At 32.4% G+C, this 12,916-nt stretch overlaps 1 protein-coding gene across 2 annotated transcripts in view; it reads left to right on the forward strand.

Moving 5' to 3' along the window:
- LOC132547837 (D-glucuronyl C5-epimerase-like) overlaps window positions 1–8,395 on the forward strand; it is a 70,370-nt gene extending 61,975 nt beyond the window's left edge. For both annotated transcript variants that reach the window (XM_060211641.1, XM_060211642.1), the window contains 4 exons: window positions 2,307–2,523; window positions 4,179–4,350; window positions 5,805–6,044; window positions 6,513–8,395. In XM_060211641.1, coding sequence (XP_060067624.1) covers window positions 2,307–2,523; window positions 4,179–4,350; window positions 5,805–6,044; window positions 6,513–7,549 — 1,666 coding nt within the window. In that variant the 3' untranslated portion in view covers window positions 7,550–8,395. The remainder of the gene's footprint in view (window positions 1–2,306; window positions 2,524–4,178; window positions 4,351–5,804; window positions 6,045–6,512) is intronic.
- The last annotated feature ends 4,521 nt before the right edge of the window (window positions 8,396–12,916 follow it).

Below are 12,916 nucleotides of genomic sequence, written 5' to 3' on the forward strand. Positions count from 1 at the left end.
ATACACACAGTCAGGTTATTCACATGCACATACACAAAGTCAGGTAACTCACATGCACATATGCACAGTCAGGTAATTCACATGCACATATGCACAGTCAGGTAATTCACATGCACATACACACAGGTAATTCACATGCACATACACACAGTCAGGTAACTCACATACACATACAGTCAGGTAACTCACATACACACACAGTCAGATAATTCACATGCACACACAGTCAGGTAACTCACATACACACGCAGTCAGGTAATTCACATGCACATACTGTCAGGTAATTCACATGCACATACACACAGTCAGGTAATTCACATGCACATACACAGTCCGGTAATTCACATGCACATACACACAGTCAGGTAACGTACATACACATACAGTCAGGCGATTCACATGCACACACACACACACACACAGTCAGGTAATTCACATGCACACACAGTCAGGTAACTCACATACACATTAAGGGTCCCATGATCTACACACACAGGTACATTCAGGTAATTGACACAAATAGTCAGGTAATTAATACATGCATAAATACATAGGTTATCCACAAGTAAATGTAGAGCAAGGTAATTCAAAGAAATGTATTGAGTCAGATAATTCATATACAATTCACATACATGTGTACGGCATTTGCAGATCAATTTGCATAAACCTCCTTTCAAATTTGTAAATTAATTAAGATGAGATCGTAGTGAAATCATAGCAAGATTGACATTAAGACAGTACTAAAATTGTCCCATCTGAATGTTTTGTTTTTTTTTGAAACTGAAAAAATATTCATTAACTAAACTGAAAGTCACTTCAGAAAGAATAAAATAAGAAATATGAAAAAAATCAAATTAGATTTGATAAAAGATTCTAAATGAAAAGATGGAATGATCATTTGGATTTCTGGTCCCAAATGAACAACCAACAGCTGCAGTCAGCTACAAGTTTAAATGTTTACACACATCCTCACTCAATTCACATTCTTTTTTTAGAATTTGTTTTGTTGAGTTGGATACAAAACTGTACATACATCCCACCTATCACACACATTTATTGGATGTCAATAACTTGATGTGATATCATTGACAACCATCTTCATTTAAAACTCTTTGTGAATGCTACAGAATCTCCCAAAAACAAATATTATCAACCGTGAACTTAACTGATTAACATGTATGTGCAGAACATAAACACATGTGGCATATCAAACAGGTAACACGTGATGGGGCAGGAAACTCGGTCTGAATTACTACCGTGTTGATGCATTTCCTGGTATCTGTTAGCGTAGAAAACCTGGTCTGGATTACATTCTGCAGTGTTGTGATAGGCTTCCTCCTGACCTGGTACAAATGCATATACCTGGTATATATCCAGTTGAACGGATCAAATTAAGTTACCTGTAGTCCAGGAGAAATATCCACCTGAAGGAGTAGTGGTGTAGTGGATGACATTGATTAGTGGCATGGAAAAAACATTGATTCCAATGAGTGTTTGTGTATTTCATAATTGATTAATTGATAAAATTTTAAGAACTATAGATACTTCTCACTGTAAACCTACCAGGAAATAGATTCTTGTAAGATTGGCAGCAATGGTAGATTTACAACCATCATTCTAGAGAGATTTTGCATCGTGGCAGCTATTGTACATATGCTTGAATGTAAAGTTGTTAGGGAAAACGCATCAAAATACTTGGTTTATAACATTTGATTGCATTGACACTTAAAAAAGGAATGATAAAATAAAAAAAAAATAAAACACAATAACATTAAGACAATGATACTGGTATTGAAATTGGCAAAATTGCATCAGTAGAATCAGCTGATTCCAAATTATTAATCGATTATACGGGGCACAATTACTATTGTGTCAATAATTTTGTCTTCCTTAGTCCAAGAAAAATAAAATATGTAACACAGTTAATTGTATTGAGATTAAAACTACATGAATTCTGCAGTTATTGAAAGCAGCGTTGAAATCTTTCAATGAAGGTAAATGGCTAACTTATGATATTGATAAATTGTCATAAAAATTAGACACATCCCCCAGTTGACTTTATTTTGTTATTGTTTGGATCAAAGAGATTTACTGGCATATCATACAAATAATACTGAAGTCCAGACGAACTGAAATAAACCAGACCTGTACTTAATTTCATCAGGTACATCTGTTGTGTTGAAATCAGGTTTTGCTGAAAGGAATAATAAATTTTAACTGAGATGAAATAAGAAAAGATTGATTACGCAACACGAACTTGAAAAAGTGAAGAAACTCATCTTTTTATGTCAATCTGATTTCTACAGGGAAGGGCAGTACCGAGGGGCAGGGCCGGTGGATAAGTTTGATTCATCTGCACGCATTCCGCACAGAGACGTAAATGCTATCGGCCAACCTGCAGAGGAGGGTCCCCTTCCATATAAGGAGATAGAGTGTGTTGTCAATGGTGACTACTCCATTAAAGGTCGTCTGGAGGACAAGGAAGTGTACCTACCATTCACTTTTGTACAGAGATACTTTGAGGTAACCAGGTTTACTGAAGATGTTGTTTGATAAGTGTAGAAAAATCATTAAACAGACACCTCTATATTAATGATCTATTTTGTCAAAATCAGTAATTTTTGAAATTTAAAAAACTAACCTCTACCTGAAAGCTTTAAGGTTGTCAGTAAGAGTAAGACAGCATACACATAATGTGTAGTTTTGTTTTTAACTTATTCTCTGAGCGGCCACTAATCCATATTTGATAATTACAGAACTTGTATATGCATGCTTTGTTGTAATTCCACGGAAACAAAACAATTATGTATGAATGCCTGGTACTTGTTAAGAATCTAAACTCAGGGGAATACTACACAATATGTTCTCAAACTCAACTCGTTCATTCCTCATATAACAGTGGCTTTGTGTAGGAGTTTACTACACATCCTACACACTCTATATAACTCTACCAGTAAGTTCAACAATTATATTCAAGGCACACTTATTCAAAACAATGGCACTCTCATGTTTCTGGGTCAATACAACAGGATAAGATATCATCATCTGAGAGTGATCAGCAACTGTATATTTAAATCATTATCGTTTTTCAATAGATTTTTCTGGCTCTTTATCTCTTCAATTGAATTCCTTTATTTGTTCATTACAACACCTTTTTGCAATTGTTTTTATAGAGAGGGTTAGAAGAAATATGCTGGGTATTAATCCATACGTCGGTGGCATTTGTTAATTTGATAAACATACATTGATATTTGAAAGATAATTATATACTGTACAATCATTGATTTTCAGAGGGTTTTTATTTATCTTGATTTTGTGGGTACACTTAATCCACAAATTTATGTCTTTTGAAATAATTATAAGTAGTCTAATTCATCTTTATCTATCCACGAAATCAAGTGCCTAAGAAATTATACTTTTGAAAAACCATGAAAATTGAGTCTTATGAAAATGTATGATTTTACAATCTTCTTATTATACATTCTCTTAATTAAAAAAATGTCTCTACAAAGAGGTTTTAATTCCAAAAATTTATAACTCTTGTCAATAAGTCTTTAGAGTTAAAAGCAAAAAAAAAAAAAAAAATTAACAATACTGAAGTGTTTTTCTCCAGAGGAAAGAAAACACTTCGTCATGGATTCTGAACAAAATAGCCATTGACACACATAGTGTAAGGAAAGGCAACTCCAGATACTGTGCATGATTGTTTCTGTCATCAATGAAAACAAAATGAATTCAAAATAGCTGTCTCAATATTGTTTCAAAGTTTAAAGTGTAAAGTTTTATCAAATATTTCATTCAAAGTCACATCCTTTAGATTAAAATATTGCTTTCGTGAAACTTAAACCATTGTCATATTGTTGTTCATTTTTTTTCACTATTTCATGAATATTTCAGTGTATGGAAAGGTTTTTAAGAGCAAAACTATTTATGTGTTCGAGTTATGAAGAAGTCAATCATGGAATATAGCCCTCAGTTTTCTCTGGCTCCTACACCAAACATTTGACCTTTAAAAGGACAGATCGAGGGTATCAAGTCAAAATGGCTGATATCAAATGAGCCAGAGGAAATCCAGGATATGTGAAATAATGAGCAATGAAATACATAATTACAAATGTAAAGATACTACATCAGTTTTAAGTGCTGTTTTACCATTGTTTAATGTTTCTTTCTCACAGGTTTACGGCTCCATCAACTCATATGATGGGTATGACCGATTTGAATTACAACACAGTTACTCACAGATCCACCCACCCAGAGACAGCTATTCACCTGATGGTGTCTTCATGTCTTTTGAGTTCTACAATGTGGAAGACAGAAGAAGAGTCAAATGTATCAGTGGAATTGAAGGTAGGTCTCCTGATTAGGGTACAACAGTGGAATTGAAGGTAGGTCTCCTGGTTAGGGTACAACAGTGGAATTGAAGGTAGGTCTCCTGGTTAGGGTACAACAGTGGAATTGAAGGTAGGTCTCCTGGTTAGGGTACAACAGTGGAATTGAAGGTAGGTCTCCTGGTTAGGGTACAACAGTGGAATTGAAGGTAGGTCTCCTGGTTAGGGTACAACAGTGGAATTGAAGGTAGGTCTCCTGGTTAGGGTACAACAGTGGAATTGAAGGTAGGTCTCCTGAGGAGAAAACATCAGTGGGATGGAGTATAGGTCTCAAGACAAGGAAATTAAAAATTAGGTGGCGCTGGATGTGGCACAGATCGCATTTCTTTCCATTTCTCTTTATTAATGAGGACAAAATATTTCACAAAGCAAGAGCTTTCTCCCATGTTGCTGATATATGTCGAAAATATTAAAACATAATGCAGGAATTAAAAATTAGATAAAGATTGAAATTAATCAAACAAGAAATTATGGTAAACCTTTTAAAATAAAAACAAAAATATTCTGTCTAGTGATGGTTTGAATCCTTTCTTTTCTTGCTTCACTCATAATTTGAACCATTCAAACATATCATGAGATTGTATTGTATATACCTAATCAGTAATAGAGTTATTTGTGTCAAAAAAATCACTCTATATTATATAGATGTCACTTAATTAGCATGGATTCAGCTTGGTTTCATTCATGCCTGTCACATTGTACTTCGGCTGGCTGATAAAACTTGAAGAAGCCCCAATTCTGTATAACATTACACACAATCAGTATGCAGAGAACAAAATGTCGGCTAGTGCTGTTTTACTACACATTTGTTAAGATAATCACACAAAGATTATCTCCATCAAATAACTTAAAGAGTTATAGGTATGCTATTTACACACCATTGAGACAATACAATGAAGAATCAGTAGCCCTAGTTTTGTTTTTGCTTACTTTGTATTTTCTTTATCCAGTATAATAATCAACAAAATAAATCCTGAAGTTTTCTAACAGTTCATTAACATGCAGGTTATTCAAAAGAAAATCACATCATAATCAGCATGCTTGTCAATATTTCAAACAGGCCAATGTATTTAATGTTTTGTAGCCTTTTTTGGCACACTTAATACTTCCTTGTGATTTTAGGACATGCTGACTCGTATTGTTTGAACTCTTAATTTATTCTCACAAGCTTCATTTGCTACTATTTGCATGGGTTTAAAAGAACCCGAAAAACTTGAAAATAAGACGTTTATTTCCTTTGATAGTAAACAAATGCAGGTTTATTCATATAAGAGACTTCAGGTTTATCTTTTAGGGAAGGCTTATGTTTGAGGCTAGCTTGTGTTCAAGTTTTTAAGGGTAGTTACTTTTTGCTTAGAATGACCTAGGGCTGAAGGTATGTCGGGCTGACAATAACTTTTGTATACATTGCAGGTGTACCAGTATCAGTCCAGTGGAACCACAATGGACACTTCTACCCAATACAGATTGCCCAGTATGGTTTGAGTCACTACAGCAAACAGTTGATGGAGCCTAGTCCACAGCGAGCGATACTGGAGGACGGAGAAGGCGGTGACCTTAACACCTGGCTCCTCCCTGACCGTCGATCACAAATCGCTATCAAAACTGACCATACCAATGAGGAGAACAATGTTATAGAGTTTGACACCCCAGGTATCTACACATATAATACTCTGTAAAATCTGAGTGGTAGTCTTAGATAATGGTGTGAACTAGCCAGCTGCTGTCTGATATTTAGAGTTGAGATAAGGATACCGATCCTGTGGTATTGAATTTTCATTCAATTTATTTTCAAGAAATATCCTTTGTTGTAATAATTTTTATGAGAATTCATGATTGTGTTACAATATCTAACAAGCAAGGCGGATGAAATAATTTACATATAAGTATGAAATTTATTTATAGATAATCAAGTCAGAATAAAGCTACCTCAGTTTTAAGTTAAATAGTGTCCTATTGGAAATTATGTTGTCGAAATGTTTTTAAATAATCTGTCAGATCACAGAACTAATTGACCACAATAGTTGACTTTGGTTCTTGATCTCCGTAATTTTTTTATGATCAGTTTATATACATGGTGGATTCAATCAGCTGAATGTGAACAATGATTCTCTCTTGTAGACCTCCTTAAAAATCCTGGAATTACCATCTCTGTGGAGGACCATAACCTTAGTACGTTGTCTCTGGATGTCAAATTCATCACCAATGGCAGTGTCACTGTTCTCTTACGTACAAACGAGGGTAACCTGTTCCGAATACATTACATTCTCAGCAATACCACTATGACCTTAGAAGATCGTGACCTTTATTATGGCATCGGTTCCTCAAAGAAAGGGAAATGGACACATTTGACTCGTAAAGTGCTAATTGATTATGATAAAGGTCAGATTTTAAAAATTGCCAAAAGCAAAAGAGGCAAAGTGAAACTAACGCCTGCTAAAATCGTAGCTGTGTGTTTTCGTGGTCATGGCTTAGTAGACAATATCACATTATCATCTGAGGCTCACCTGGATCATTTTTTTGATGCAGCAAATTATCTTGTGAACTATCAGGATTCCAGAGGAGGGTGGCCTATACAAGTGACTCGTAAAATAATTCCAGGTAAATTGGAATTAAAGCCAGGCTGGTACTCAGCTATGGGTCAAGGACAGGCCATTTCTTTGTTAGTGCGGGCCTATAGTGTTACCAAAGACAACAAGTACTTGGACAGTGCTGCAAAGGCTCTTAATATCTTCGAAATTCCAAGCTCTGAAGGAGGAGTATTACAAAAATTTGCAAATACATATGACTGGTATGAGGAATATCCAACAACACCAGGTACTTTTGTATTAAATGGATTTATATATTCTCTGATTGGATTATATGATTTAAAGGTTGTGTCTTCTGGTCAGACAGCAGAACATGCTGCAAAGTTGTATAACGCCGGCTTACGGACGTTAAAAAATATGTTATTAATGTATGATAGTGGTACAGGGACGTTTTACGACCTGAAACACATTTCTCTGGGCGTGGCGCCCAACAGGGCACGGTGGGATTATCATACTGTTCATATCAATCAGCTTCTCTTACTAAGTCTCATTGACGACGATCCTCTGTTTGAAACAACGGCCCAACGATGGATGGGGTACCTCAAGGGGAAACTCTCACCTCATAACTGAAAATTGAAAATCTTTATATACTTCCTGTTTTGTTTATTTGATTCAATCAGTATTGAATAAATGGATGTCTGAAGAAGTGGATATTGATGAAACAATCTTGGATAGTTTTAAGAAACCAATTTCCAGAGAAATGAAGTCTTAAAAAATGAATATCATTTAACATGATAAACTTGGATATTTGGAAGAAACAAGTCTTCAGATAAATTGGTATCTAAAGAAATGGATGAGGATTATTTGGAAGAAACCAATTAATATGTAACAATTTGATATTTGTAAACAAGATATGTATACTCCATATTTGTCAAACAACTGTATTTTTTTGTTGTTTGTAAAACAACTAGATATCTGCCAAAGATAGATATACATTCTGTTTGTTAGGAAACTAGATTAATGTCAAAGACTTGTATACGCTATCTTCATATCAAATAATCTAAAATGTTTAATATTTTGTCAGTTCTTTCTAACTAAAGGGAATATATTAAATCAATGTACAGGATGATAGATAAGTGTGATATGTGACAATCTTTTTTTTATTACAACAGCTTTGTCACTTCAATGAAAGGAGACATGACACCTTACAGATATACTGATACATAGGACTTATTATAAAGCCTTTAATAGATTGATGTTACACAACACACAAATATACTAACAACTTTTTATCATCATGTATCAATATTGATGTTATATTGTTTGAAACTCTGAACTCGTATTATAGGAAATGTAACTGAATCAAACTATAAATCATCCCATTAAATAATTATAAAATGTTTGCTGCTTAATTGGTTTTCGTTGTACTGAATTTTTATTTGGTAATTATGCTAAAAACTACTTGTATACTCAAATTTGTATAAATGAATGTAACAACAAGAAAATGGATCTATATGTTTAAATTAGATTTCACTAGCCAATTTTGCTTTAAATTTAGTACTTTCATCAACACTATTTACACCTTGAAAAAATGAAGTTCAAGAACTCTTTAAGAAATTAAAAGTAATTAAGAATTGGTAATTTATTTCATGATAGAGTTATCTCCCTTCAGTTATCACATTTGATAGAATACTTAGTTCAATAACCATTTTCAAGACATTTTGATATTTTTTGGTTACACTATTGATGGTTAGATATAAATTGTAACTACTGACAGATTATTAACATTGAAGCATTATACTCTACTACTGATTTTTTATTCATTTACCATTTCAAGACATTTTTGTGGAAAGTTCTTTATTAATACTGCCAAATATTTTTTTTTTGTTTACAAAACTTATATACATGTGGAAATTATTCAGTTTTTCATTTGCTATTGTCAAAAAGGTATTCAATATGGCTACTTTTCATATTTGGTGCTGCAAGTTTTATCTTAAAATATTTTGTTGTACATATACGCCTAATTATACATCTACAAATGGATAGGAAAGATTTTAAAATTTTGTATCATTGGGTTTTTATTTGGTTGGAAAATGCTTGAGCAAAATTTCTAGCTTTGACTATATAATTTGCTTACGAATCATAAGACAGGTTGAGGGTGGGATGTGTGGTTGATTTCAGTAATCTATATCTTAATGAAATGATTCTAATCAAAGATCAATATGAATGCTCATAGATTTGTTTTATAGTTTTCCGTGTCAATAAGTTGTCAGTCCCATTCATTGCATTTCCAAATCTCCAAACACATGTAAAATACCCTTCTGATAATCTAACATTCCTGTTATTGTTTATCTCTTCTATAACACCAGTTAACCAGACAAGGTGACACAAGATTAGGTAACTGAAATTAATGTATACCATAGACTAGTAGTGATGAAAGAATTATTATACTACTCACATAATTAAACACATCAGGGTTACCTCCCCCTGAGTGAACATTTGTACAGATATTGAAACTAATACAAGTTTTTAAAAAGGGAAAGGGGAAAAAAGCAATGATAACTTACTAAATTTTGTTCCTATATTGTAATCATTGTTAACACAAATTGCAATGTTCTTTTGAACTTAAATATTTAGACCGTGATTTGTTTTTTGTTTGGCAAATTGGTTTTTTTTTTACACTACAATATGTAGAAGTAATAAATATTTTTGTCTCGTGAAAAGCGTGGATCTTATGAACTATAAAATAATGATCCAGGTTTGACTTAAATATAACAAGGTATTTTATTGTTCTTTTGTAGAAACTTCAAAATACTGTGATTTATCTTCAATCAGTTATATTTTTGTTGGTCATGATTATTATAAATATATAAATAAGGATTTATAAATAACTAACATTTTATCTAAGATATATCTCTTTACTGTGTACTTACTTTAATCATATCCTTAATTGGTTTGTTTGTAACACATCTGAAATCAAACCATCTCTCTTTTTTGTCAGAATCCTATCCTAAATGAGAAAATAAGGGTTTTTTTCACACATGTAAATCTGCAAGTTAGTTTTTTATGGGGTGATCAGGAAAACTTTCAGAATTCCAACTTCAAATTTTTAAGAATAGGAATTATTTTTAAGGTGTAAAATTGCATAAAATGCATGTTTAAAAAGATATGTACATACTTATTTTACCTATCATACTCAACTGATGAGGGATGAGGGCTTATAACCCAAATATCTGTGATGGCCGATTATAGTTATGTGGTTGTGATTATATTGATATATCTATATATCAGCTTTCTTTTGTTTCATTCTCAGCTGATGTATTGATAGTTATGGTGAGCGAGTTTATTTTTTGTGTGGAAGAAATGTTTATCATCCATACATACAAATGTCTGTGAAAGATATCATTCAATCAACATTAGTTAGGTATGTGTTTCATTGTTCTGTTAAATGTCTGCTCTGCTTCATATTTGTTTACCAGTACACAAGTCCTCATCTTTTATGTCGCTTTAAATATGATGAAGTGTTTCAGATATTAAGACAATCTTTTTGGATAATTACTGGTATACAGCTGTGTAGACATATTTTAGAGCAAAGTTGTACATTTTTCTTCATTGTTATAAAACTTCTGTGTATGACAACATTGCAATATGATTTTAAATTGACATACAGAATTATATTACATCTTTTTTGATACAGTATAGTTCTACAATGTTGTCTCACGATAGTAAAGCATTGTCAAACACTGTTATATATGTTACAGTGTGGTCATGCAATTTGTATTGTACACAATGTACTACAATATTGCAATAAGATGATGTTATACATGGTTATACAGTGATGTAATAAACCCTTGCCATACGATATTGTAATACAACATTGTTTAACAATGTATACCATAATGAAAAATGTGTATACATTTACAGGTATGAAATTAAGATTAGAATTTTATCCAGGTGTAGACAATTAAATTCTCACCTGTTACACATGTATATATTTGTATGATATATAGGTATATAAACTTGTTCCAGAACCAAAACATCATTCCATATTTTGTTACCGATTTTGTAGCTTAAAATTTTTACAATCAGTTTTCCGGAGTTAATTACTTACAATAAATCATAAATTCCAAAATTGCAAAATATTTAATTTAACTGTACATAATTTAGTCACTTACAAATTTAGGTTCACTTTACTGAAGTCAACAAACTTGGGTGCTGGAGATTTTGGAATAGTTCAATCTAAAGGAAGAAAAAATGGTTTTTAGTATAAAAGTCATGAAATTATATTTACCTGATAGACTATGCTAACCCTGGTTTAGTTTAGTGCTAAACTGAAGTATGATGTTGACTTGGTAGACTTAGTGTATCTTCTATCATGTATGAAATCTTCTGTAATTGTCATTAATTCAGAGAAAATACAATTACTCCAGGATAAAAGGATAATTATAGTACAAATAATTTGATACAAAAATGTTTGGAATTTTTTATAATCAAATACTATATTTAGAAGTATTATTGAAATCTTCACGAAAAGGTTGTGATTTAGTATATTTTCGGTAACATGTTCTGCTTTGGAGCAATAACTGCAGATATATGTTTTATGATGTTTGCTCCTGCCCTCGTAATTTTGATAATGTAATTCCCTAGCTGTAGATATGCTGATTAAGTGTTAGATATGTTATGTCATTGTTTAATTAAGCATCTGTCTTCTGTATCTTCATAGGGACTTTCTGTGTAGAATGTCATGTCATTTAGTCAATAAACCATGAAGGATGAAGGACTGGTATTACAGTAAACTGATATGGTTGGGCAGTTCTTTTGACTGCCATTACTTTATGTCATATAATTAAGTGCTACAGATAACTGTTACATGTTTGGGTATTTGGATAAGCATTGATGATAATTGTAAGGGATTTATTGAATAGGTTTTCATATTTTTAAATGATTTTACCCGAAATTCCATGAACTGCATTATTTTAATTTTTTTCAAAAGAATGTCGAAATATAAATGCATATATTTATGGCATCTTTAGGGGAATCTTGATATGATGAAAATTTATCTGTAATTTTGGGGGAAATCTGATGGGAAGGATCAAAATTAATCTGCTATTTTTTGTAGGAAATCAATATGAATGATGAAGATTAATCTAATTTTAAGGATAACTTGATGGGAACTAGGAAAATTAATCATTAATTTTTTAGCAAAACCTGATTGGAATGATGCAGTTGTAATAGTTATGCTTTTCATACCAAATTTTTGTGTTGGTAGGATTTTGAAATGGTTTGTACAAAATGGAAATGTAAATATTATCGTGTAACAAGAAGATGTGCTTATTTGTGATGCAATATCATATATTTTGTCAGCATTGATAAAGTGCTGTGTGTGTGTGTGCTTCATATGGTGTTGTATCATACAACGTGATGTATTAGTGAAGAATACATGTGTTTACTGGGTAGTAGGTGTAAAGTATGGGAGGGAGATCAAGGTTATAGGCTCACATGAGTGATGTTTGTATTGTGAGAATATGAGTAAATGCACTAATGTAATGTTGAGAGACCAAGGGTATGTAATTTCATATATGAATGCGATACATGTGAGATAAGGGAAGTGTTTTCAGCATGTGAGCTATCGAAGGTATACATGTATAGACAATGGAATGACAATGTGAATGCAAGAGGTTGTATGTTAGAATTGAGAAGGATGATGCCGTACAATTTGTGTGGAACAATATGCTTGAAAGTGGATCATTGCTATATCAAAGGATCTCGTGGAGATTATTAATAACAAAAATTAAAAAATGCAAATAACTGGAAAAAAATTAATAAAACATGATTCCAAGAATTTTCCTGTTTGTAGCTTATTGATGAGAAAATTTTAACATCTTCAATCGCTGCTTTGATAAATCTAAACAAAGCTCTTGTGAATCTGATAAAAAAAATCGATGTTCAGATTAACTCTGTGTAAACCTAATTAATGTGAACATCAAATTTTAATTA

Source organism: Ylistrum balloti, unplaced genomic scaffold (genome assembly GCF_031769215.1).
Source record: "Ylistrum balloti isolate Yb309-2 unplaced genomic scaffold, AGI_CSIRO_Ybal_v1 Utg369982, whole genome shotgun sequence".
Classification (NCBI taxonomy): domain Eukaryota; kingdom Metazoa; phylum Mollusca; class Bivalvia; order Pectinida; family Pectinidae; genus Ylistrum; species Ylistrum balloti.